The 27896-nt window shown below is 43.4% G+C and overlaps 1 protein-coding gene across 1 annotated transcript in view; it reads left to right on the top strand.

Moving 5' to 3' along the window:
- Window positions 1-27896, top strand: part of PTPN13 (protein tyrosine phosphatase non-receptor type 13) — a 215123-nt gene that overhangs the window by 98515 nt on the left and 88712 nt on the right. The window contains exons 7-11 of the mRNA XM_084855555.1: window positions 2980-3540; window positions 15160-15255; window positions 16599-16695; window positions 24236-24455; window positions 26524-26598. Coding sequence (XP_084711681.1) covers window positions 2980-3540; window positions 15160-15255; window positions 16599-16695; window positions 24236-24455; window positions 26524-26598 — 1049 coding nt within the window. The remainder of the gene's footprint in view (window positions 1-2979; window positions 3541-15159; window positions 15256-16598; window positions 16696-24235; window positions 24456-26523; window positions 26599-27896) is intronic.

The raw sequence follows: 27896 nt of genomic DNA on the forward strand, positions 1-27896 counted from the left end.
GAAACTCCCCATCTACCAGGAATACCTTCAGGGGATCCAAATGGAATTTACCAGAGTTTCCCGCTGTTTGAAGAGGGTGGCAGTCTTGCTAGCCTAACTTAAGGGGTGGGGGAGGTTCCTCTCTTCTCATGAGGCCTCTAAGCGCAGCTTCTCACACAAGGCCAATCGGGTAGACCATCTAAGTTCCTTCCCTGCCTTCTCCCTCTTTGCTCTGTGCCTGTGCTTGGCATCTATTAGGTCAATCTCCTGTTTGCTGCTTCTCACCGGGGTGGTGGTGGTGAGGAGGGGCCCTCAAGCTCAGCCATCTAGACATTTGTAACCTGAGAAGCTGGCCTACTCATATCTGGACTAGCCTGGGAAAACACCTCCCCCATGTCTGATGATTCTTCTTCAGAATCTGAACTGCTCTCCCACTCCCTGCTCTCAGAGACACCCCTGACATAAAGGAGGGGAGTGGAAAAGACAGTGCATCCCCCAAAGCAGGCTCCAAATTTGCAAACCAGCAGGTCCTAGGAGGCCAGGTCTGTCCTGAAGGTACGAGCTGTTTAAGGCATGTTTAAGTCTTCTGCATACTCTCACACAGAACTCAGTGGAGGTTTTAAAAAAGTTACTCTTGATCACATGATACTTTTTAAAATGGTTATCTGTAACATGTAAGAAATTTGTGTGAAGTCAAAGAGAAATAAAATATTTAGGAAGTAGAAGCCCATGGAAAGAGACATTTTGAAATGTTTGTTACAAGAGGGAAGAACCAAAAAAGTTAGCAATAAGCTGTGGTCCCACTGGCTGGGATAACAATTTAATAAGGTTTTAAGTGCTGTTAAACTGTAATATCCTGGGTGTTGGTGATGGCGGGGAAGAGGTCTAGTTCTCATGCAGCATGTGGACTTTTGACAAACAGAGCATCTGGAAATACCCTCTCTGAACAGAACAAATCTAAACCAACCAAGAGGAGAACTCTAGAAACCAAGGCCAAAAGGAGAATGAAGAAGAGATAGGTTGACTATTAAAAGCAGTTGCTCTAAAAGCAGAATAAGGCCTTAATGTTTTTGTTAAGAGAAGATAATTAGCAAATTACTAAAAGAAAGGGTCAGTGAGGTGAAGGTGATAGTGGAAAGCCAGATTCAAAATTACGAAGAAGTGAATTAGCAATAAGATGTTCAAGGCAAAGAGAGTAAAGAACCTGTTGCAGACATTTAGCAGAAAAATAAATAAGATTAATCAGGGTTTTTTTCTTTATACAGTCACAGACCCGTTCAAATTAAATAACAGAAATTGGATGATAACAAATTGGCAGGGCTGAGATGATGGATCAAGAGGGTGAAAGAAGAGGAAACAGTAGCACATTTAAAGAGAGAAGAAAAGGAGATCAATATAGATTAAACAATTTCATGAGTCAAAGATTTAAAAATGCTAGCATCAGAAGAGAGAGGACTAAAACCTACTAGAGTGTAAGTCCATTAACTTCAGCATGACTATTCTGATGAAAGTAGGAGAAGTTTTGAGGCCATCGCTTGCTGTTAAGAATACAACGATATCTGTGATGACAATTGATTAGATGTTATGTAACTGTGTACACTGTTGATGTACTTTATGTTTGACAGTTTGGGGATAAAGGGTATATTTATCCCTTGGACTTAATTGAGTTCTGTCCTTTAATGGACCCTTTGACCCATGCCATTTTGTTTCCATGCGGATATGAGGTATATTTTCCTGCTCATACACAGACTTCCATCTAAGTTTCCGTCTCTGTGAGCCATGGGCAAATAGTCAGGAGGCTGTGTCAGAATGAAGTTCAAGAATATGAGATGACTTGTGGTATTGCTTGACTGAATTTTTTTTAAAAAATCCTTCCTGCAGACTGGCCTGCTTGGTCATTTTGTGAAGGATGTGGATGGGAATTTATGGAGGAATTGCCATATTTGATCCCAGGAGAACAAGAGCTAAAGAGAAGGCCACTGATGGCTTCCATGGGTTGCTCTCTGGAATCGATTCTGTCTCTATGTGTATTGAAAAGCAAATTAAACTGACAGTTAGAATTTGTGTTCTTTGGTGGGGGGTGGAAATATGAGGGAAAAGAGAATAACATTTTAGCTGTGGTAGCTAATGAGAGGCAATATAGTTCTTTCTGACAGCACACTTCTGTTTTCACTATTCTGAAATTTGCAGTTAATCTTATTGATGGATATATTGATAAGAAATCTGCAAGAAAAATGCTTAGTGTTATGACAGAAGGAGGGTTTGTATACCACAAGCAGTGTTGGCATTAAGGGTAGACATGGTTGGGTACCTGCGAAGGGCCCACAGCCCAGCGGGGCCCCACTGACAAGAGCCTCTTGCTCTTCCTCTCCACCATTGCAATCTGCTTGTTCACGTGCCTCTTGCTCTGGCCCAGACAAAGGTGGTGATGAGAAGGAGGAGCAGGAGATGCCACTGCCTACTTGCTCACTGGCTCTCTCCCTGTCAAGCAAGCAAATGGTAGCAATGATGAGAAAGAGGAGGAGGAGCCATAGCAGCTGGTGACAGTGGTGGTGAGAAGGAAGACTCACTGAAGGAGGTGGCCCATTGAAGGTGTCTTGACTTTAAGCATCCTGAAAATTCTGGAGCCATCACTGACCACAAGGTTGCAGTCCCTGTGAGACATGATGCATAGCTGGGTGGAAACACACATTGCACATGCAACGCTATATGGGCAGTTGAGCTGCTCAGTGTCAGTGGTAGAGGACCTTAATGGTGTCTCCAAGTGTGCACCTTCACATTTCCCTATAGCAATGAATATTTATTTGGGAGAAACTAAAGGGGTCTGCTCAGGGACACCATTAGGGTGCAGACTAAATTTGCTGTCTCCTCAGAACCCTGGCAGACATTTCAAAATTTTATTTTATTTAAAGAATTAATTTGTATTTGTATATATTTTGTTTAAAAGTATCTGCTCTCTATAAAGCCACACATATCCAAGAAGGATTCTTCTCATTCCAGGAAGAAGTTTAATGCCTGATGCTCCAGAGGTTCACGCGGCCCCGTTCTCTCAACAGGCCATGCTTAACAAAGGGCTTAGTAAGTCTATGGGGTTCTTGTCTATCAGAGGTTCGCAAGGTGAAGAAGAATTTTGCCAGGGCATTTCCTCCGCTTACAACTCTGGCCACGATGATGACGTGGACACTTACTGCCCGTACCGATGTCGAGCTGCTGACTTGGGAAGGAAAGCTGATGACGGCCCCAAACGGAAAGTTTGGGCTTCCTCCTCAGATTTGCTGTGCGCAGCTGACAAAGAAACTGAGCGAGACCGTATTGGGGATTCTCGGAGACACCATCAGCATGCAGGGACAGTTTCGGTACGGACTTCGGCAGCTGCCAGGAACAAGGACGGTAGATATTCTGATGGAAGCATAGCCCTGGATATATTTGGCCCTCAAAAACTAGATCAGGTGCATCATGTGCCAGAGACATCAGTGTCTGCAGCCTTATCAAATGCCTTTGACAGGATCAAAGAGAGGCAGAAGAAACTGCAATTGCTGAGGGAAGCCATGAGTGTAGAAGGTCAGTGAAATTTCCTGCGTGTTGTGCTCCATCCCCCTCATGTGGAGGTCTCTTCTTAGCCAACACACTCTGCATTGCACGCTTTTTTGAAATGTTGAGGTCTCTCGTTTTGTCAGTTTAGTTGTTGCCTGTCTTGGAAAACAGCTTCATACATAATAGCACTGTGGTTTGAAGGAAACATTGACACTTCAGGTCTGTATGGAGGTGAGAACTTGATATTTAAATCTGAATGAATCTGACACAGGTGAGAAATATACAAAAACTAATTGCCGCCAGGTAACTGGGCGGTGCAAATCTCAACTCAAATCTGTAGAGAACATGTATATCAGGGATGGGGAACGTGTGGCTCTCCAGATGCTCTTGGACTGCAGCTCCTATCATCCCTCATCATTGGCTATGCTGGCTACGCCTGATGGGAGTTGCAGTCCAACAACATCTGAAGGGCCACACATTCCTCGCCCCTGTTGTATTGAATCTAACAAGTGTCTCCACTTAGCTAGCGATGTAAGATGCAACCCTTTCCCTCCATGGCCTCCCTGTACTTCTCAGCTGTGAACTTCATAACAAAGCTTAGAGAGGAAGAAGCCAGTTCTGTCAGCGTGCGCCGAAAATTTCTGTGCCGAAAATTTCTTCCACATTGTTTTCGACAATTTTTATTCAATTTAATAGAAAAGAAATTGCTTTTGAAAAGAAGAGAAGACATTTCGGAGAAATTCTCATGGGTTGAGGTCAGCGTTCTTGTGCTTATCTTACTTATGAAGTAGCTGAGGAGTATGTACAAGTGTCCTCTCATTCATTGTACAATAATCTCTCTACACCTTCATTAGAGACAAGATGTATCCACAACCAGCCCTCAGCAAGTTAACATTTGGAAGATCCTGGGGAAAGTGCTGAGCCCTAAAAAATGAAAACTAGAGCTGAGCCAACATTTCTCAGAAGACAGTTTTCTCAGAAAAGTCCAGAGATTTTTCTTTTCCTGCCACCTTAGAAATAAAAGGCCACTTTGCAGAAGTTCCCAAAATATTCTTCCCCATTTTTTGGTGGGTTCTGCCCTCTCTTCGATGCTATCTATGGGGTATTGTAGAAAATGCTAAATGAAGGCCAGGCTGCCAGCACAGTTGCTGCTGTTGCCATTTGCAATGGCAGTGCAAAAAAACACAAAACCCTTAGGAAAAAAGAAAGAAGTCGTGCTACATCCCTTGTCCATGGTGAGACCGACCTATGAGAAACTGTTGGGGAATTTCTTCTCCCACTGGAGAAATTGTCCCCCCAGTTTCTCTGCCCACAGATAGGATAGAGAATTTCAAGGGGTCATTTGTGCACAGCTCTAATTAGATCAGGGGTGCAGAACCTCTTTCAACCTGAGGGCTGAATTTCATTTCAGAGAACCTTCTGGGGAACACATTCCAGTGGTGCGCTTGGCCAAAGGCAAAAGGGGCAGGGCCAAAATACTAGCATATTTAAGTTTAAAGCTTGTACTGCCAGTAACTAAGCCTTGAGAGAAGTACTTCAACCTTTAAGAACTGGACGGTGGGGGGGGATGCACAAAAACCAGAAAATCAACAAAGAATGGGTGGTTAGGGGAAGGGCCAGGGGAAGGGAGCATGGCCATCTGGGGAACTCTGGAGGGCCAGATTAGCACCCCAGGTGGGACCGATTTAGCCCCTGGGCTTGAAGTTCTTCACTCCTGGTTTAGATCATGGGTGAAGAACTTACGGCAAGTCAGCATAATTATCCTCCACATTGCAGATGGGAGATACTGAGGGTGAGGGAGAGTGACTTGCCTAAAACCACCTAGTGAATTCCTAGCAGAGGCAAGATTTGAACCGGGAACATCTTCACTCATAGTTCAGTCTCCTAGCCATTATGCTACACCAGCTCATTGTTAGCCCATTGTATGAGTTGAATAGATTGTATAGATTGTTATATCTATACAAACTGTAGTATAGAATGACATGTCCAATAGATTCTATCTCTGATGCCTTGGGGACAAAAGCTCTATTCAGCCTGCTCACGTGAGGTTAAAAACATGGTGGAGGCAGAGGGGTGCATGCAGGCCCTCCACACCTACTTCTCACATGTCTGGCTCCTATTCCATATCCTCACATTCCTGGCTAACACACTTAACACAAAGGTCTGAAGGGGGGTCGTAAGTGTGTTTGGGAACCCTGCCTTATCAAGGTTCCTGATCGTGGGGAGATTTGTAAGCACATGCAACCAAATTCACTTAAAAAGCCCGTTCAGGCCTTCACGCATTAACTAAAGAGGAGCCAGGCATGTGGGGGGCCTTGGAGGCAGGACTTGTGTGTGTGTCCCCCAGCCCCACCACACTTAAGAACATAAGAAGAGCCCTGCTTGATCAGACCAAGGGTCCATCTAGTCTAGCATTATGTTCACACAGCTGTTCTACACATTATGTTCAACCAGCTGTTGACCAGGAACCCACAAGCAGGACATGAGCACAACAGCACCCTCCCACCCATGGTCCCCAGCAACTGGTGTACATAGGCTCACTGCCTCTGGTACTGGAGGTAGCACATAGCCATCAAGACTAGTAGCCATTGACTTTTAGCCCTTGTGTGAGCAGGCTGAATGCCTGCAAAGGGCTATGGTAATTGATTAGTTGGGTTGGACTCAATGGTCTTATAGGCCCCTTCCAGGTCTACTACTATTCTATGATTAAGTAGAAAGTTGTTAAATCCAGTTAGCAAATCAGAAGGCAATGCATTAAAGCAAGTGCAGGCATTAAGCGCTTTCCTTAGCCGTGTAGCCAGCCCCCTCCTGGGTGATTTAATCAGCCAGGTTGGGCACAAGTTGAGCCAACAGGTAGTATCCTTCACCTCGGCAGACCCCTTGTCCACCTCCTCAAGATCTACAAGATGAAGAGAATCCAAGCCAGGTGGACAGGCCTCTGCTAGGCCTCATCCACTTGACCTGCCCCAGTGTTAGAGTCCAAGTCAAGACAGATCTGAGTGACTTTATCCACAAAGAATGAGACAAATTGTTCACAGTGAGCCTCCAACTGTTCTGGCTCCCGCTCTGCAGCTTCCTGGCAAAGAAGGCCACACACAGTACGGAAAAGCATCATCAGTCTACTCTGTGCAGATCCAATGGTGGTGGAGATCTGGGTTTTCTTAGCTGTCTTCACCACTCCAGAGTAGATCTCCTCTTGGATTCTCGTCTCTGTTCGATCAGCTTCATCCCCAGATTTCCTCCAATGGTGCTCTAGCCTTCATCCCTCCTGTTTCATTGACCTTAGCTCCCTGCTGAAGCAGGGAGCTGATCTGGCTCTATGTGGGTGGAGAGGGTGCTTAGGAGTGATCGGGTCGACTGCCTTGGCTGTATTCCACAGATCAGCCAGGGCTAATGTAGTGATAAGCTTTTCATTGGTTATCAGTAGTCTCAACAGTTTGTGTGAATTTAGCCTGAAATCAGCACAGTTTGTGCATAATATATGTACTAACTCTTTGTAACTCTCCCAGGCCTGACAACCCTTGTTTTGAAGGAAGTAATTTGGTTTTTGTGACTCTCTTGAAGCTTGGTGGTCCTTGTTTTTTATCAGTCTGCAATTGTCCTTGTTCAGGGTCATTCTGTCCCACAGAGTGTGGAAGCAAAGCTTGATGTTCAAAGGGCAGAGCCAATACTGTGTTTTTGCTACCTTCCCTGCACTACAGGTGCCATTTCTGTCTTCTCAGAGATGCCAACAAGCTTGGCTTTTAAATCTAGGACTTGGCAATATAGCACACTGAAAATGGATGCCATTCCAACATTGTTGCCAGTCCCTGGTCTTTCATGTAGTGTTTGTGATGTCCGATCCCTACCTATATAATTTTCTTCTTACATGAAGAAAATTGCCTTTTCTTCATATAAAAGTGCTACATGATTAAGCTTGCAGTATTGCAGTGATTGCTTCTATATAGCAGGGAGTACATTTCAGCTATGACTGCTTGAGCTGTAGCCATTACTTCTGCATGAATTGAAGCACCCTCCATCCCCCGCACTTCCCAGTAACTTAAAACATTTCCATTCTGTGTCATTTTGGAGGGGGAGAAGATAGTTCTATGAAGTAAATGTGTGGCATGAGCAAATACGGCATCATATGCGAAGTAGGTTTGTTGCAAGACCTAATCTCTGTCCATATAAAATGCAATCATAAATCCAACAGTGGTCAGATCAAGTTTTAATGAGGCTGGTGTGGTGTTTTGAGTTGGGTTACAGCAGCACCTGGAACATGGTATTTTGCTGATGGAAGGAACTGGCAGCACGGATTGCTGTTGTTTCAGGTGTTGGGAGAGAATGGGTTTGATGGCATATGAGCCGATTGGTTTTTAGGACAAACCTCTCATAGCTCAAGATGGCAGGATTTCTATATGATCTCGGCCTATGCAGTTGGCTGGCCAGCGCTGATGCAGTTATATATTTTTAGCACCGTGAGGGAAAAAAGTAACCTATCTTTTTAATCTATTCTTTTGTAGTTCAGAAAAGCCAGATCTAGATGTTCTTAACATTTGAATTTTGTTTCTTGCTCATAAGGTTCTTTTTTTAAAAAAAAACACTTTAAAGCTAGTGTACTGTAGTAGCTACAACACTGAGCTGTGAATCAGGAAGTACGAAGTTAAAATGTAGCACCTGCAACAAACTCATGAGGTTGCCTTAGGGAAGTCGCAGGCCTGATTTGGACGATCATTTGAATAACCATTGGGGCCAAGCACTCCTCCTTCACTTCTTCCTCTCCAGCATTGGCCTCAGTACAAAGATTTGTTTGTTGTATTTATGTGTTTGTTTAGAAGATGTATATCCCCCCTTTCTGTCTGACAGTCCTTGTGGTAGCTGTTTTATTAACTGACATTAAGTCAGAGTTCCCCAGTTTGGACATCATTGGGAACTGTGGCTTAATTCAAGCCAAGATCCTTGTGCCAAAAATGGTGCATTGCAGGACAGAGAGGGAGGGGCGAGGGAAGGTGAACTCAGCTCCGCTGCTTGTTCATGGCTTTAGAAACAATGTGAAGCTTTCAACAATCATCTGAACCAGGCCACTATTAATCTTTCAACTTCGGTGCCCAACTGCAGTAGCAGGATAATAACCCTGGCCAACTTTACAGTCTTGTTTGAAAATATTATGGTTAAGACAGCATAAGTGAAGACCTTTGATGCTAAACTTCCAAAGCATTATTAATTGATTCATTGTTACTGATGGGGACGGCTCACCATTAAATTGTACCACGCATGCGCCATTGGAATGAATAGGAGCTGCACGAGAGTGCTCCTGTTTATTCCAGTGGGGCCTTGCCGAAGAGCTTCCTGGTGATTTTTGCCGTATGTTCTTGGCATATTCACAAATAAACAGTTCTGTCGGTGGTAATGTGACTGTTGGGCTCTCTTGCTGTAAAGTAGACATTGCAACTTGGAAGCACATTAACTGGAAAATTTTAAAATGAACATTGAAAACAAGAAAGTTTTGTACCGGTCCTTCTAAAGTTAAAGCTGCTTGTTCCTGATCTTAATTTATAGCGAAACAGTTGCATCCAGTAGCGGCTTTGAGCTAGTAGGAAGCACTGCTGCTCATACAAGGTGGGGCACCCAGTTTTTGCTGATGTCTCCATCCCTACCCACTGCAGCCTCCCACACACCCTGAAAAGCTAAAGTTGGGGGACTCTCTGGAACAGTATGGGATATGGTGTAGAAGGCTGCAGTAGCTAGGAGGGATCGGTGAAAATTGGATGCTCCGCTTTGCATGAGTATGAGCACTTTCTGCTAGTGCACAGCCACGGATGGATACAACCCCAAATGTTTTCCAGTGATTGTTTCAAAAGAAACAAAAACCCTAAACATTTATCAGTAAAGTTATTATTAATAAATATACAAATATGAACTACATATTTACCAAAGCATCTACATTGGCTATTTCCATTTTTAAAGGAAGCCTTTTCTTGCAATACCGCTGACATTTTTCTTTTTGTTCCCCTCCATGTTCTTTTCAGCGCTGGTAATTTCTGTAACGCTGTGCCTGAGGACTTTTTATATCTGTAACTTGAATCTTGTATTTGAAATAACCAAATGCCATGTCAAATGTAGGTCTTTAATTACTGTTTTTCCTATTAGTGTTTGGCAACAATGAGATATCTACCATGTTATTACTCTGGAGCTTATATACCTTGTTTTCGACAAGTGGCATGTTCTGTTAGGTTTTTGCTGGGGTTCTGATTTCCTGGGAACTCTTGCTTCCCTGATATTGATATCCAGACAAAACAAGCACAAATTCAATGCAGATCAACACAGACATTGACTTGCCAGCTGCATTACTTGCTCTATGTCAGTTCTGGCTGGCTAACCCTCTATATATTTGCTTCCCAGATTCAGTGACCATTTACCAGGTTTAACTTAATAGAGTTTTGCCAAGAGAACACGCTGATCATAGCAAACACTCTTTTCCAACAGCACAAGAGCCGACTCTACACATGGACATCACCAGATGGTCAATATCGAAATCAGATTGATTATGTCCTTTGCAGCCAAAGATGGAGAAGCTCTATACAGTCAGTCAAAACAAGACCTGGAGCTGACTGTGGCTCAGATCATGAGCTGCTTCTTGCAAAATTTCGGCTTAAATTGAAGAACGTAGGGAAAACCACTAAATCTTTCAGGTATGACCTAAATCATATCCCTTATGAATATACAGTGGAGGTGAGAAATAAATTTAAGGGATTAGACCTGATAGACAGAGTGCCTGAGGAACTATGGACGAAGGTCCGTAACATTGTCCAGGAGGCAGCAACTAAATCCATCCCAAAGAAAAAGAAATGCAAGAAAGCAAAGTGGCTGTGTGATGAGGCTTTACAAGTAGCTGAGGAAAGAAGGGAAGCGAAAAGCAAGGGAGAAAGGGGAAGATATACCCAACTGAATGCAGATTTCCAGAGAATAGCAAGGAGAGACAAGAAGGCCTTCTTAAATGAACAATGCAAAGAAATCGAAGAAAACAACAGAATGGGAAAGACTAGAGATCTCTTCAAGAAAATCGGAGATCTCAAGGGAACATTTTGTGCAAAGATGGGCATGATAAAGGACAAAGAAGGCAGAGACCTAACAGAAGCAGATGAGATTAAGAAGAGGTGGAAAGAATACACAGAAGAACTATACAGGAAAGATCTTAATGTCCCTGATAGCCATGATAGTGCGCTTGCTGGACTTCAGCCGGACATCCTAGAGAGTGAAGTCAAGTGGGCCTTAGGAAGCATTACTAACAACAAAGCTAGCAGAGATGACAGTATTCCAGCTGAGCTATTTAAGATCCTAAAAGATGATGCTGTTAAAGTGCTGCACTCAATATGCCAACACATTTGGAACACTCAACAATGGTCACAAGACTGGAAAAGGTCAGTTTACATTCCAATTGCAAAGAAGGGCAATGCCAAAGAGTGTTCAAACTACTGTACAATTGCGCTCCTTTCACATGCCAGCAAGGTGATGCTCAAAATCCTACAAGCTAGGCTTCAGCAGTGTGTGAACCAAGAACTACCGGAAGTACAAGCTGGGTTTCGAAGAGGCAGAAGAACTAGAGATCAAATCACCAACATTCGTTGCATCATGGAGAAAGCAAGAGAATTCCAGAAAAACATCTATTTCTGCTTCATTGACTACGCTAAAGCCTTTAATTGTGTGGATCACAACAAACTGTGGCAAATTCTTAAAGAGATGGGAGTACCAGACCACCTTACCTGTCTCCTGAGAAACCTGTACGAGGGACAAGAAGCAACAGTAAGAACCGGACATGGAACAACCGATTGGTTCAAAATTGGGAAAGGAGTACGACAAGGCTGTATATTGTCGCCCTGCTCATTAAATTTATATGCAGAGTACATCATGAGAAACGCCGGGTTGGATGAATCACAGGCCGGAATTAAGATTGCCGGGAGAATTATCAACAACCTCAGATACGCAGACGATACCACCCTAATGGCAGAAAGCGAAGAGGATCTCAAGAGCCTCTTGTTGAGGGTGAAAGAGGAGAGTGCAAAAGCTGGTTTGACATTAAAACATTTGACAACATTAAAAAAACTAAGATCATGGCATGTGGCCCCATCACTTCCTGGCATATAGAAGGGGAAGAAATGGAAGAAGTGACAGATTTTATTTTCTTGGGCTCCAAGATCACGGCAGACGGTGACTGTAGCCATGAAATTAAAAGACGCTTGCTTCTTGGGAGGAAAGCTATGGCAAACCTAGACAGCATAGTAAGAAGCAGAGACAGCACCTTGCCGACAAAGGTTCGTATAATCAAAGCTATGGTTTTCCCAGTAGCAAAGTATGGCTGTGAGAGCTGGACTGTAAGGAAGGCTAGGCGCCGAAGAATTGATGCTTTCGAACTGTGGTGCTGGAGAAGACTCTTACGAGTCCCCTGGACTGCAAGGAGGTCAAATCAGTCCATCCTAAAGGAAATCAACCCTGAGTGCTCATTGGAAGGACAGATCCTGAAGCTGAAGCTCAAATATTTTGGCCACCTAATGCGAAGAGAAAAGTCACTGGAAAAGACCCTGATGCTAGGAAAGATTGAAGGCAAAAGGAGAAGGGGATGGCAGAGGATGAGATGGCTGGATAGCATCACCGATTCAATGAATATGGACTTGAGCACACTCCGGGAGAGAGCGGAGGACAGGAAGGCCTGGCGTGCTATGGTCCATGGGGTCACGAAGAGTCGGATACGACTGAACAACAACAAAGAAATTCTATTCAGTCTGGATTTATCCAGTTAAGAAAAGGTTGAAACATTCTAAATGTTACAAAGCTCTACCCTTGTTGTGACAAAAAGAGTAAACATAGCAGTAAGATTTCAGTGTGTACAGTTCCATGTTCAATATAATTATTTATTTATTTATTTATTTATTGCATTTATACCCCGCCTTTTTTCCTCTTGCAAGAAACCCAAGGCAGCTTACATTATCATCATCCTCTCCATTTTATCCTCACAACAACAACCCTGTGAGGTGGGTTGGGCTGAGAGTCTGTGACTGGCCCAAAGTCACCCAGTGAGCTTCCATGGCCGAGTGGGGACTAGAACCCAGATCTCCCAGCTCCTAGTCCAACACTCTTGCCACTACACCACACTGGCTCTGTTGCCATACAACAAGCTTATTTCTATGACAATAAAAGCTTGATTATCAAGATCCACTTGAAGATAAGAACAGCTCAGCTGGTTCAAACCAAAGTTCCATTTAGTCCAGCATGCTGTTTGCCATAGTGGCCAACCAGATTTCTCTGGGCAGCCCATAAGCAGGACATGGGTGCAAAGGCGCTCTCCCACCATTGTTCCTCAGTAACAGGTATTCGTGTTGCCTCTGATCCTGGAGGCAACAACATTTATTTTTTATTTTATTATTTATTATTAAATTTATTAATCGCCCATCTGGCTGGTCACCCAGCCACTCTGGGCGATGTACAACACACCATAAAACAATTTAAAACAATAAAATTCTACCATAAAATTTTTTTTAAAATACCCTAACCCACCCCAAATGCCCAAAACAACATATTGTGGCAAGTAGCCATATCCTTCGTGAATTTGTCTGTCCTCTTTACAGTGCTGGCCCTACCATTAGGTAGAGTGAGGCAGTCACCTCAGGCACTGGGAGGCGGCACCAAGTGTTGAAGGAGAGAGCTGTGTGTCATGTGGCGTGCTCTGTCCCCCCTATGTTAGCCGGCTGCCTTCAATTGCAGTGGAAGACACTGTCCCACTTCAGTGTTGAAGACAGATTCATCTGCCAGTCCAGTTGGCTTTCGTACATGGAACTGGAGTGGGCACCATCTTGTTCTTTGCCTCAGGCAGCAAAGTGTCTTGAGCCAGGCCTGCCTTTTAAAGCCATCTAAGTTGGAGTCCGTCACCACCACATCTTGTGAAAGTGACTCCCATAATTTAACTGGGTACTCGTGTGAATCCTGAACCTTTGTTTCGTGAGCCACCCACCACTCAACTTCATCGGATGACCCCAGGTTCTGGGATTATGAGAGAGGGAGAAAAATGCTTGTCTATCCACTTTCTCCACATCATGCATAATTTTATAGACCTCAACAAGTCTCACCCTCCACTCTCCTTTTTCTTAAACTAAAAAAGCCCAAATATTGTAACCTTTCCTCATAGAGGAATTGCTCCAGCCCTCTGAATATTACGGTTGCCTTTTCCTCCACGTTTTCTGGCTTTACAATATCCTTTTTGAGATGTGGCAACTAGAACTGTTCCAACTGTGGGTGTATCATAGACATGTGTAAAGGCATTGGAAATGGGGAAAATCCCATTCCCACTCAGTGATGATTTGCTAATGTTCAGAAATTCTAATAATGGATGCAATCTCATTTCAAATTAAAATATCCTATCTACCCAGATGATTTATTTGTGTTTTTCTAAATATATATATATATATATATATATAGTTTTTCTTTCTCTGAGCTTTGTTGATTCTACTAATATTTTTTTACAGAAGACTATCAGGGTTTATATATTTATTTACTGAAATAACAACTTGACTATATTTTCTTAATGATCGTCCTTTATTGTATTTTGTTTGCATTATCTTTTTATTGTGTGTGTAGTTTTTATCCTGTGTAAGATTTTCCTGTCCTGATACGTACAGTTCATTCTACTTGTATCCAATTCCTCTCTTTCTCTGTGTAGTCCTTCCCTCTCACTCTTTGTTCTGACTAGGGACATCATTTTTGTTGTTGTAAACTGCACACATCCCCCCAAAATAACTGACAATGATATTAGACTCAAGGTCTTATAGGCCCCTTCTAACCTTACTGTTCTATGATTCTATGATATCCCGCTGCAGGTGCAAGAGTGGTTTATTCCGAGCATTTCTTTACTTATTATGCCTTTCTGATCACATATTTTCAGAAATGAGAAAAGACCAAGCCAAACCATTTAGCAAATGGTTTTCTGAACTCATGTCTCAACTACTTCAATCAATAAATCAATTATAATTAATTACATATTTAAATATGCTGAGCATATTTAAGGGCACTCCTAAATTCTACTTAAGAAATTGTGTTTTAGATTTGGTTTCTGAACCAGGGTTAAAGAACACCCATGACCATGGTTGGGAATGGTCAAATGTAATGTCAAATCTTGGTTTGTGGAGATGGTCAGAGAGATATGAGCATGGAAAAAGAAGCATTATCCCATGAGATGTTCTTCATTGCTACAGTTAATGCTTCAGTAGTGTTAAGTCTGCACTAGCCCTTTAAAAAAAAAATCTAAGGAGGTTGACTATTCAAGCTGTCCAGTTCCAATCCTGTTTGTTCTGATCAGGTAAAGTGGCTAGGCTAACATATTACCTGAATTAAGGGTAATGTTTTAAAGAGCCATTTACACCAATATCCTGTGTTAATGAATTCCAGAAGAACAGACCAATGAGCTGAATCCAATGTTACTTCTACTTAGAGTAGACCCATTGAAATGAATGGAACTTAAGTTAAACTAAAATTAGTTAGAACCCATTGGATATAACCTAATGAGTGGCAATTTTTCCCATGTTTAATGCCCCCCCCCATGATGATCATGTGGCATATCAAAGTATTAAATCTCTGTCGAGTGTTTAACCCACTTCTGCTTCCTTAAACATCTTTCAGAGCATGTTCGAAGATATAAAACTTACCACAGTGACATATACAGCACAGGCAGTGAAAGCCCATCATTCATGTCTTCTGAGGCAGATTTCAGACAAGGTAAGAACAGCTTGAAATTATTTATTTATTTTTAAAGTGGGGAAATAGTATGTATGGGACATATGATACAGCACTGGTCTTTAGTTGGTGGGTTGTGACCTTATCAAAAGAGATACTGCATTTTCACCAGTGATATTGGCTTCATTTTCATGATGTTGACATAATTTTCCCCTTTATTTACGCCTGTAACGTTGCATTAATGGCCCCTGTACAGCCACCGTTTACACAACATTACATTTACGAAAAACCCGAGCTGCCATTTTGTCGCAAAATGGCGTCTTGGCAGGGACCGCTGCACTTGCCCAAGTAGGTTTGGCAAGCGCAGCAAGTTTGGCAAGCGCGGCAGTCCGCAGGCTGGAGTCTGGAAGGCTGAGCGGGGGGAGTCCACTGGATTCCACCCCCTTCCTGGACTCCCACAACATCCCTGCATGAGGAAGTTAGCCGTGGAAAGACAGAGAAAGAAGAAGAAGAAATAAATAAAAAGAGAGGGTGAACTGAATTAAAAGCAGGCCCATGTTGAAGGCTGAGGTTAAAAGTGAGCTCCAGGTCTGTAAGGGGGTCCACCAAAGAACTTTTTACAGCTCTCGCTACACGAAGTTCCAATGGGGAGCCAGCCTGTGCATTTCTTCACAGGGGGAGAGACGCAAACACTGTGTTTTGGACAATAAGGGGAAGCACAGGAAACAGGAAGCATGAGGTTCATGTGCTTCTTGTTCCTCTGGTATTCCATAATATTCATAGCTTTGTTGAAGCCATTCCCAGGAGGTCTGCATACATTTTGTTAAAACTCAAAGGATGAAAGAGTCCACATTTTCTTTTTTTACCTTTAAAAAAAAAGCCTCCCCACCACTCATAGCAATGGTGAAGGGCGGCCATTTCTTTTACCCAGGAATACCCCTAGGTATCTCTGGGCAGTCACAGAGAGAGAGAGAGAGAGAGAGTTGTGAGCATAAACAGTAAATGCAGAGAAGGTAGAGCACATGGCAGAAACAAAATATTGTGCTGTAAGTATTTCCATTTGCATGAGGGACACTTTGGAGGTGTATCTGGAATGCAGGTTGGCCCTTTGAGACAGCGAGCCCTGGGTGCAGCCACAGATAGCCCGTGCCTCAATCCAGCCTTATTTTACAGAGCTACTATTCCCAGTGGAAAAAGAACCTTTAGAAATGTGACAAGTTCCATTCCCCCCCACCCAGTATTATGATGTTATTGTAGATGTAACAACATGTATGATCCCCTTGAAGGTAATCCTTTGCATCTAGCAAAGTCTTTGTTGCTGCAGTAAGATTTCCTTTGAACAACCATAAGTCATGGTTTTGTCTTGTTCCTTTATCATGTGTCAGTGAGGAGGTTTGAAGCACTGAGGGATGACTCAAGCGGTCCATCCCCAGGAACAGATGATGCCTCTCCATCAGGTCGGATCCAGGGACAAAGATCAAGGTAAAAAAAAAAAAGAGAGAGAGAGAAAGGATCATTTTAACTACAGGGTCATAAGGCACAGTTTGCATAATACTTTTATATCCCATCTTTTTTTCCCTCTTGCAAGGAACCCAAGGCAGCTTACATAGTGCTCCTCTCCATTTTATCCTCACAACAACCCTGTGGAATAGGTTAGACTGAGAGTCAGTGACTGGCCCAAAATCACCCAGTGAGCTTCATGGCTTGAGTGAGGACTAGAACCCAGATCTCCCAAGTCCCAGTCCAACACTCTAATCACTACACCACATTGGCTCTCAGTTCAGATGAATCATGGTTTGTCTGAGCGTGAAGGAGCGATGAGGTTGAATGTTTCATTCTCAACTCCCCGCCAACACCACCAATACCATTCCTTCCTCCCCCCATGACTCCAACCACATGGGAGACTGAACCTCATTTCCCAGTTTGGATATCAGGAAACAGTGTTTTTGAGAAATTAGGAAGCTTCTCTGAAACCAGCTGTGCAAGAAGAGGAAGGAAAGGGAGGAATGGAGTATGTAGCACTCAAGCTCACACTCATGCACGTTCAAACCATGGTTTCTTGAACTGGGTCCATTACATCTGAATAAGGCCTAAATCTCATTCACAAATATTTTTCTTCTTCTTTCCCCTCACTGGTATCTTATGTGCAAACCAACATGGGGTGTACGGACTGGTGGTGAAATTCACATATTATATGGAATTAACCAAATGGTGTTAAGAGGAGCAGTTTGTATGTATGACAGGTCTCACCACTTGAACATTATTATGTAAGTGTTTGGGGAAGGGCCTTAGCTCAGAATGTAGAGCACATGCTTTTCATGCCATGTTCCATTCCTAGTATCTGCAGGTAGAGCTGAGAAAAACCCCTGTCTGAATCCATGGAGAACCACCGCCGGACAGTGTAGACAGAACTGAACTAGATGGACCAATGCTCTGACTCCATATAAGGCAGCTTCCTATGTAGGCACCAGATCAGAGCATGGAGAAGCACCCACGTATGGCTCACCAAAGGACACCTGGAACTGTAGTAGTTGAATATTCAATGGGTGGCCATTTGAGCTTCCTTCCAAAATGTCTGATTTGCATTTATCACGCAAGAACGGCTTCAGATGTTATGGAATGTGGATGAGACCGGAAGCACAAGGACCTTGCCTTTCCCATTACTCATGCTTTCCCATATTGTTCACAATAGAACGTTGTATGCCTCTCACTGAACACGAAGTCCAAATGAGAAGAGTAGCTTGTGCATCTCTCTGCAAGAGGGGAGATGCGAACCGTTCTCTTTTGGACAATAAAGAGAAGCACAAGAGACAGGAAGTGTGAGAGGTACATGTGCGTCTTGTTCATCTCATATTCCATAATATCTCCAGCTAGTTTGGCTTGAAGCAAATCCCAGTAGATCCTCATGCATTTCTTTAAAACTTTGAGGTTGGAAAGTTTCCACAATTTCAGTGATGAATGTGTTGCATTGCCCAACCGTTTTTTACAGCTAGGAAATGTTTCCTGATATTCTACCTAAATCTGCTTTGCTCAAACTTGAAGAGCTCCAGGTTTCATCAGTTTGAGGTAAATACTTCTGAGACCGAAGTATTTCTGACTCATTCCCTAAGAAATGTGTGGGTGTACATGGACTGGTCTACAACACTTGAAATTAGAAGGGTCTTTTGTCTTGCTTAAAAAACAAACAAAAAAGCATTAGACTCTATCTTGCCATGTACAGGAATGAAATATGTGTCTGGAAATTCAAGAGCATGTAGGTGTGGTCCTGGGACACCTGCCACAAGAGTCAAAGGGGCGTTTGGGTGACACTGAGACCAGTATGGACTCATCCGCTGAGCTCCTGGCAAACCAGTCTCACCACAGCTTCTCTTGAAATCTCCTTGGATCCGCACAGCTGTCAGAACCCTGCTGTGAGGAGTCAAGCCTGCACCTGAGCCTGGCGCTGGCAGCCTGGGGGATCTAGACCCTGGGTTCAAAGTGACAGTAAGGGTATGTCTGCGCCCAGCTGGTTTTTGCGCTGTGTGTGTCTGAAACTTTCACAAATCGCTGGCAAAATCTACACCTCTCCCTGAGTCTCATGTCTGCTTAGGGCTTCATTTCTAGGTGTCCTCATTGAAGAGATGCTAGCTGTTCCACATCGTGCTTTGCAATGTCTGGGCAAATGTGTTGAAGAATGTGCATCCTTCAAAATGTGCTTGCCTTGGCATTCCAACTGGGGAGCTACTGTACTGTCCCCATGAGTACATTTACTCAAGAAGAAGAACAGCAATGCATCCTTTGAAGAGTGTGCTCATTCACCGCTCCTCAAGTAAGTTGACTTAAGAGGAGGTGTAGCAGCACGCTGTTTTGTAGGGGTGCTGGACTGGTGCAGGTGAAAAGACTGATAAAGCTAAATGAAACAAAAAGAACTGCAACTGGGGTAGACAACCACTGTGGACAAGGACGAACACACTGTTAATTGCCACACAGAGGCACTGGTATGGACATTCCTTTGAGCGAGGCTGTGACCTGGTTGGCACAACACGCCATGGCCCACCATGGGTTATTTAACCCACAATGAACTGCGGTGCCTATGGGTGCCATTTTGCTTATTCAACACCTGGCTGGGGGTTGTCGTGTCATGTGAACCCAGCTGCTGGGAGTTATGTGAGTTTTAAACAACCCTCACATAACCCATGATCTGTTGTAGGGTTATGTGAGGGTTGTTAACCCTTGTATAACCCATGGTGGCTGGATTCACATGACACGATAACCCTCCAGTCAGGGGTTGAATATGCAAAATAGTGGCCAACCATTGGGCTGCCTTGTCTTGCAAACTGGCCCAGTCTGTAAGAACATGCCTCATTATTTTCAAATACTGTGATCGCTTTTCAGAGGAAGACCTATTTTTTAAAAATATATGTAACAGAAGAATGATCACAGTGGTAAGTTTCTGGCTGCTGAAATTTCAGTCCCAATAAAAATAGCTTTAAGCGAAGTAAACTGCAGGGCTGTATAGATATTTTTCCAAGACGCTGCACCCTATTCTGTCGTAAATCAGCCCTGCCCTTCTTTATCCACCCACAGGAAAACGTTTTATTGACTGCAACCTTTCCTCCAGTTCTTAATCATTTCATTGCCATTGCCATTCAAGATGATTACAACTGATGTCTTATTCTGCCTTTGTAATGTCTTTAAGGACCTGAGAGGATATTTCCTTCCTCTTCACAACCTTTTGAGATAAGATCAGCAACCTAGCAATGCCAATGCTATATTTTTGTTCTTCATAAAATTCACTGCTCTTGGTAGCCTGCCCTTGGGTTCATCCTGTTTAATAATCCCCCGGAAGCTGCTGTTCAAAGAGTTTTACAGGCATTGCTGGAAAAATCAAGTAATAGAAAAAGCAAGCTAGTAAAGTTGGAATCATGTGAAATGCATAAAACATATGCACCAACAGTTAGGCACCTGCCAAATGCATGAAAATGTTATTCAAGGAACATATTTTATTTATTATTTCTAAAATGTACCCTATTTGAGAAAGCCCGGGGAATTAGAAGTACAAACATTTAATCCCCACAGCCCCACACCCATTCTCAATTGAAATAATTTGTTCATTCCAGATTTGTTAAACCTTTAGAGCAGCCTTCCCCAACCTGGCGCCCTCTAGATGCGTTGGACTACAATTCTCATTTTCTGCATCCAGTAGATGATGGAAGTTGTAGTCAAACACATCAGGAGGGCATCAGATTCGGGAAAGCTGCCCTAGAGGAAGAGAGCTTGCTTGCTTTCTTGCTTGATTGATTGATTGAGTTCGTTACATGCAAATAAATTGTTTTGATTAGCTGCAGCCCGTCAGCTCAGGATATTTCTTGAGGCAGTGCTCCGAGGTGGAAAAGAACCAAGTCAGTTTTAAGGCAGATCTTGAACACTTGTTTTAAAGTGCTGTGTCTGTTAGCTTAAAAGAACATCTGTATTCACCCAAGCCAGTGACCTCATCAGGCACAGTTGATTGACTCCTACAACCTCTAGTGTGCTCCTTGCTCACCTGGCCAACTCCTACACATGCCTGCACACACACATTTATTCATACACACATGCACCCACACGCATGTTTGATTTGCTGCCTGAGGTAACAAGCTCTACAAACAGTCAGGGACGCTAACCACCTCACTCCTTTATTTAAGAGTTCCCAGGCAGGTGAGGACTCATGGCCTTTCTACTCAAGGCATTTATCATGTGCTTGTCATTCCCTACTCATGGTTGCTTATGGGTTCTTTAGACGATGTTGTGACCCTCCAATTTCAGTTCTATATCTAACCAGCACTTTCAGTGAGTCTTTTTAGAGCAGGGAAAATGCAGCATTTCATTGTGAAAGTGAATGAAACTGCTTTTCTCACTTGTGTATTTGTGCTATTCTGCTAGTCCACAGTGCCACCTAGAGGTTATGTAGTGGAAAAGCAGGAAAGGAAACACTCTTTGTGTGGTGCTCTGATCTCAGTTCTGCGACAAAACTGAAAGTAAATACAGCAGATTAACAATTGATTAACAGCCTCATGTAGAAAAGCTCTCAGATTTGGGAAACCATAAGCCTTTGCCTAGGCTTGTTAACATGCAAAGGTTACTTATCAAAAAGTTATCAACAAAGCAGTTCTAGCAGTTTTATCTCCACTAGAAGCAGGACTTTTGTAAAGTTAATGGGTCATAATTGCCCATTCAAGACCAGGCCACCCCAAAATAGTTTGCAGTATATGCAGAACAATATATTTTTGCTGGGAAAATTCATTGTGCCCCAGTTATTGTGAGGATGGCAGCTAAGCTCAGAGAGAACAGGGAATTCTGAGGGGGGTGCTGTCAGGAGCTCCCTAGCTGCCTCTTGCAGTCCCCTCCAATAGCCAACTCAGGACACAGATGACGAGGATTCTTTCCAAGGCTTCATTCCTTTATTACTTTATGACTCTTTCAGATACTAATCACTAGCAACTAAGCAAGGAACAGCAGAGATAGCAGATAGCAGACTGGGGAAAGATAGCACTTTTTCTACTCTGGGGAAAGATAGCAGAGTAGCCTAAGCTCCAGGTAAGGCAGTTGGTCCCCATTTGAAGGGGAACCATGGGAAGACTCTGAACCTATGGGCTATGGAGAGATCCTCCCTCTTTCCCTTGGGTCCTTAGGACGCGACCGTTGTTTGAGCGCCAAACGAGTGGAGCGCCTCCTTTCCGCACCCTCCATCTGTCGTCGCTCCCTGCGTCTGCGCCGAGTGTCCAGCAAGCCCCCCTCCAGCGCTCTCTCACTGCCAGGGTCAGTCTCTCTCCCAGGAATGCTGGCAGGAGGAATCTCTGCCAGCTGCTGTGCCTGTGAGAGATGAGCGCGCTCCTCTCCCACGGATTGCTGTTCCTCCTCAGAATCAGAACTGCTCTGGGGCTCTATGGGCTCAGTTTCCACCCTGACAGGTGGCAGATGACAGCAGCATCCCTGCTAATCAGAAGGTGCTGGTGCTGCATCCCTGCACTTCACCACTAGTCCCCCACTATCTCCTTTCCATTTGAGAAACACAGGCTTACACCTTATATTATGGGCATCGCTGTGTCTGCTAAGACTCTTCCACTGCACTTTCTTAATCCCTTCTATTCTTTTCTCTCTCCTTCCCCACTCTACCTGTCACCCCTCTGATCTGATTCCTCTCGGGGCAAATTACATGTTACATTCATGTGCATGTAATAAAGCTCCACATTAAAATAAATAAGTCTGAAAAGCAGCCTCAGGAAGCTGCCTCTCTGCGTGGAAGTGTGTCAGGAGAGAAGGGGCGCTTTAACTTTTACCCCACCAGCCAGTTCCCCCTTTCAAAATTCCCTCAGCTGTTCTCCCCACCCTGCAGAGGCTTCCTGGTAAATATTCTTGTAAGCATGCATCTGGACCCCACTGGAAGAAAAAAGTTTGGGGTGCCCCCCCACACACACACATGCAAAGCTGGGTCTTCATTATGCACAGTTGCATTTTGGACTACAAGTGCCATCACCCTTGGCCATTGGCCTTGCTGACTGGGGCAGATGGGAATTATAGTCCAAAACATATGGAGGACACCAATTTGGGGAAGGCTTCCCAGGAGGGAGCAGCTAATATTTTGATTAAGTTTCTTCTTCTTTTCCAGCAGAGTCCTTTTTCTCATATCAGGATTGTTGGGGAAACATCCAAAACATCTGGTTTAACAGAAGTTCAGATAAAGAGGAAGCGATATTAACAAAGAGTTGTTTTATTACAGAGGCTAGAGGTGAGGGTAAGGTGTAAAGCAGAGGTTGGGTGATTTGTGGCCCTCCAGATGTTGTTGGACTACAAGTCCCACCAGCCCTACCCAGCGAAACCAACAGTGAGGGATGAAAGGAGTTGCTGGCCAACAACATCTGATGGGCTGCAAGGATATTGCACACATTAGCTTTGGTTAATAGGCCTCAGTGTGTTTTCTGCTTAGACTACTCCTATTCCGAAAGCAACAGGCCGGTTTTTAGCATCTGTTGTTTTCCCAGGACTGCAGCACTGTTGTGGGGCAAGCTGAACTTTTGCAACTTCTCTCTTCCTCAGAGCTCTTAAAAAGGCTGACGCTCTTTTGTCTCAACCTCCCCAGCCCCATATTAGGATATAGCCACCGTAGTTCTATTATGATAGGTTAAATTTCCACCTCTTGCCTTCACAGTGTCTGGTCGTTTCGCCATCAGTTCTGCTTCTGAACCTTCCACTTCACTCCTCATTCTGCACTCCCTAACTCATTCCTTAACCCTAGCTTCCTTCTCTAGACCCCAGTATGCAACAATGCCTTGGTAAGTACAGTGGACAATGCATTACTATAGCCCTTGCCTTCTCCACAGTCCCATTTTCCAGCTGACTGGTAATCCTACCAGCACAGAGTTAATCAGTAATTCCTATGGCTTGACTTAAGAACACAAGCCAAGAAGCTCAGGGGTTGAGTTACACATTTAGGTTGACCTTGAGGCCTTAAACAGTATAGTTAAGGAAGGTCATTGGCACTTGGGGTTGTCCTGACACTTAAGATTCATTGCATTCATGCAGAGAGCTGCTTCACGTTACAGAATTCCTACACAGAATGCACTTCTGTGTAAGAATTTATTTGCAAACTGGGTGTTGATTGTATCCTATGACAGTTAAGCAACTTAGTTTTAGACTGTGTATACTTGTACCAGAAAGTCATGATTGGCCGCAGCTGCTTTGTGCAAGTGTGCTGCATGTGAAAAAGTCCACAAGTATAGTTGTTACCCCTGATAATCTACATATGGGATGCATGTTAGGATTTTGGTCACTTTCTCAACCCATGCTTCCCGGCTTCCTCGCTAGTCTTGTTCTTCCTCTCCACCCACTTATTTAGACTGTCCAGAGTCACTTTCAGTAGTTATTGAAGAGGTGTCATGTATCAACATGTTGGATTTTGTATTCTCTTCTGTTACGATGCAGTGCCTTCGGCTGATGGTATGCCTGGTAGTATTTCCTCCCCCATGGCAATCAAATTTCCTCCCCACTTCCTCCTCAACAATAGGCAATATGAAGCACCGCTTGAAGGGAACCTGTTAAGCCAAGAAGTAATGCTGAAGCGCCAGGAAGAGGAGATGATGCAGTTGCAGGCCAAAATGGCCCTCCGGCAGTCTCGACTAAGCCTCTATCCTGGAGACATTGTGAGGCCGTCCGTGCTTGATATGACGAGGGATCCTCTGAGAGAAATAGCGTTGGAAACAGCCATGACCCAAAGGAAACTAAGGGTAATGCAGCGCACCCATCTGAACACTTTTGAGATATTGAGCTCCGAACTAACCATTTGCTGTTCGTGCAAGCATGAGCACCAGCTCATTCTTGATAGACACTGATGGCCATTTCCAGGAATGGCTGTGTCTGACGCTGATGCGTATACCTGGTCTTCATGCGTTGAATAAAATGTGTTCATATAAATACATCACATTTAAGAGTGCACTGTTCTTTTTTTTTTTTTTAACAAAAAACACATATAAATATCCATGGTTGGTGTCCTTATATGCCCTTGCAGCTTATCTGTCTTTTAAAAATGTAATTCCTTAGATTCTTACTAGGAGGCCTGCATGTCCCAACAGCAACAGAGGTTATTAAGCAACTGGGTTGGGACTACTGTGTCTGGTTTTGAGACTAGCATGTTGAGAACTGAGAAGTCATTTAGCCAGTGTTTTCTTAGAGTTTATCCAGCCTGCTGCCTGTTACTGCTGTTGACCTGAGTCCCTTTCAAATTGCCCGTGAGATAATGGAGGGATCCAGAGAGCACTGTCTAAATGACTCCCTGGCACATTGCATGCATGATTCCATGTATGATCAGTAGTTTTCAAGCCTTGTTACAGGAAAACCTGGGATGATTTGGAAGCTTATCAGGGATTCCTCAATTAGAAGATCAATAATGGCGGGCAAGCTTCCCTGAAAGATAACTTGCTAACTACTACTGATCTTCCAACATTGGTGGAGTGTTGGGTGTTTACATGGGCTAATGGTGAGTGTGAGAGGCCTTAAATTCATGAGCGTTCCATGGCAGACAAGTCCATGTGGACATGCTTCCCCAATGATGGAAGGTTTGAAAACCACTAGCATGTGGGATAGCTTGATCATGCTGCAGCTGCTCTCCAACAGGGTGTATAATATATAAACAGATACGTGAGTAACATTTTTTGAGAGAGTTACAATGTCATGTAACATAGGGTTACATCATCAGGGTTTGATGACACTAGCCCTTTCTCCCTGTGTCCCAGGTTTGGGGATGCCCATCACACTTCTCTTGCAGGCTTTCACTGAGTTGTAGAATCAGATTAGGAGAGGATGCAGCTCATTGTGAACCACAGAGCTTCATGTTGGTCCATTGAATACACCTACATATTTTTATTTCTCTGCACTGTCCTGAACTGATCATCTTATTATGACATGGTGGAAGATGGCTGTTTGAAAGGTTGACCTGTTAGTATGTTGGTTGTTTGTTTGTTTGTTTATCAGATTTATATACCATCCAACTGAAAATGGCTTTGGAGCAGTCTATAATCATAAAGTCCCAAAACAGCAGTAAAATAACAGATGACCCAATTATACAGCTGATGGAAATATTGAAAAACTAAACTATTAAAACCGTAAGGATATTAAAGAGCCAGCAGTAAAACTGATAATAAAGACAGCAAATAAAGGATTAAATGCTTGTTGGAACAGGAAGGTCTTAGTTTGGCCACTAAATGTATACAATGAAGGGCATTCCACTGACAGGGGGCCACTACAGAGAAGGCGCTTTCCCTGGTAGCCACCCATCACACCATTATGGGCAGTGGTATTCAGAGAAGAGCCTCCAAAAATGACCTTAATGGTCAGGCAGGAATATATGGAAGAAGTCTTGTGCACCTTAGGGTGCCTCCAAATGGAGGGATCCTAGCTCTAACAATCAGAAGGCATTGTGCAGCTATTTTGTCTTTAACAGATTTTCTGCAGTAAGAAAAAAGACAGAAGAAATGGTGGGAAAACATAGGAGGGTTACAAGAGGAAGACAATGATGCCTTGACCCTCCGTAAATTCCATGAATGAGGCAGGGCGATGGGGCCATGGTGCATAAAAAGCTTCATCTGGAAGCAGCCTTAGAGATTAACAGATTTATTGTAGCATAAGCTTTTGTGGACTAGAGCCTACCTTGTCGGATGCATAAAGTGTTATCTTTAGTTTGCAATCTCCGCATATTTTCCAGAGATGGTTAGCATCTCTTCTGCCAAGTCTTAAATTACTTCTTAATCTCTGGTTGCTTAAACACTGAATACTAACATGAGGTTCTGTGATTTGCAGAATTTCTTTGGCCCTGAGTTTGTGAAAACCACCATTGAGCCATTCACCTCCTTGGACCTGCCAAAGTCAATTTTGGTAAGATTTCAACTGTTCACGTGCCATTGCTAGATGTGGTATAACTAGCTAGTGGCCCATTAGTAGGGGACTGTATGTTTTTTCTCCAACAAAATTTCCCACCATCTTCTCTGCTTGCCCCACATCTCTTAATGGGTTGACCTGCTCCAGTGTCATTTTTCCAGGTAGAACTCCCCAAGCTGCCATTGGCTTAGCTTCACTGGTGTCACAGAGAGTTGGGGCAGGCTTAGGCCAGACATCTGAGTGCTAAGGAAGGCTTTAGAATTGTAATTCTACGATCCATAAGCAACTCTTATTACATGAACCATGTGAGTATTGCTTAGATGTCATGGGCTTTTGAATGATGCCCTTTGGTACAGTTCAGTCACATGCATTCAAAGGAAACATCACCACATATGTGGAGATCTGGAGGAGGGTCCCTGTTCTGTCTTCCATGTTGTTCACATGAAGCTTATTCTATTGTAACCTTATATTAAACTATAAACATAGGAAACTGCCTTATAGAGAGTCAGTCCACGAGCCCCATATTTCTGCTGTGCCCAGCAGTGGCTCTGAAGGATGTCAGGAAGAGGTCTTTCCAATAAGGATGGGGAACTTTGTCAATTTCAGTTTCTGTCAGTTTCACATTCCCCTATCTTAACTTTTCTGTCCCATTTCTGCATCAATTTGCAGTGTTTTTTTAAAGTTTGCATTACAATTGGTAAACATTTCTGTGTGCATCTTTCCCAATATATGCATTTTTGCACACAACTTTGCCAAGTATACAAATTTTTCAAGCAATTTTCCCTAATATAGTACATTTTAAATTTCAGATATTTTCAGATATCTGCAGTTTTGTGCTCACATTTCCCTAACGCAAGCATTTTTAACGCATTTTTAATTGAATCATTGCATCACAAAATTCAGTTCAGTGTGAATACCGAAGGATAACTGTGTTTCAGTTTTCATATTATTTCAAGAAGTGTGAATTATGTACATTTGCATTAAAATATGAGCCAAACAAATTACTCCCCTATTCTTTTCTGGTCCTTCTGCCCAAGATTTTTACAACTAGAAATGGAGGGGTTGAAATCTGGACCTTCTGCATTCACAACATGTATTCTCCCTTCCTAGAAAAATCTGGCAATGCTTCCTTCCCTATTCTTGTTAGGCATCTACACTGGTCTTCTCCTTGACATACTATCTTTCTGCATGCAGGGAGATTTAAAATAATGTGGAGCCACATTCAAACATATAGTCCTCCAGGAAGGGGCATAGTTCAGTGGTAGAGCATATGTGTTGCATGCAGAAGATTTCAG

The sequence above is a fragment of the Heloderma suspectum genome, chromosome 5, assembly GCF_057233095.1.
Source record: "Heloderma suspectum isolate Gila_16-S chromosome 5, 16-S_ref, whole genome shotgun sequence".
Lineage (NCBI taxonomy): Eukaryota > Metazoa > Chordata > Lepidosauria > Squamata > Helodermatidae > Heloderma > Heloderma suspectum.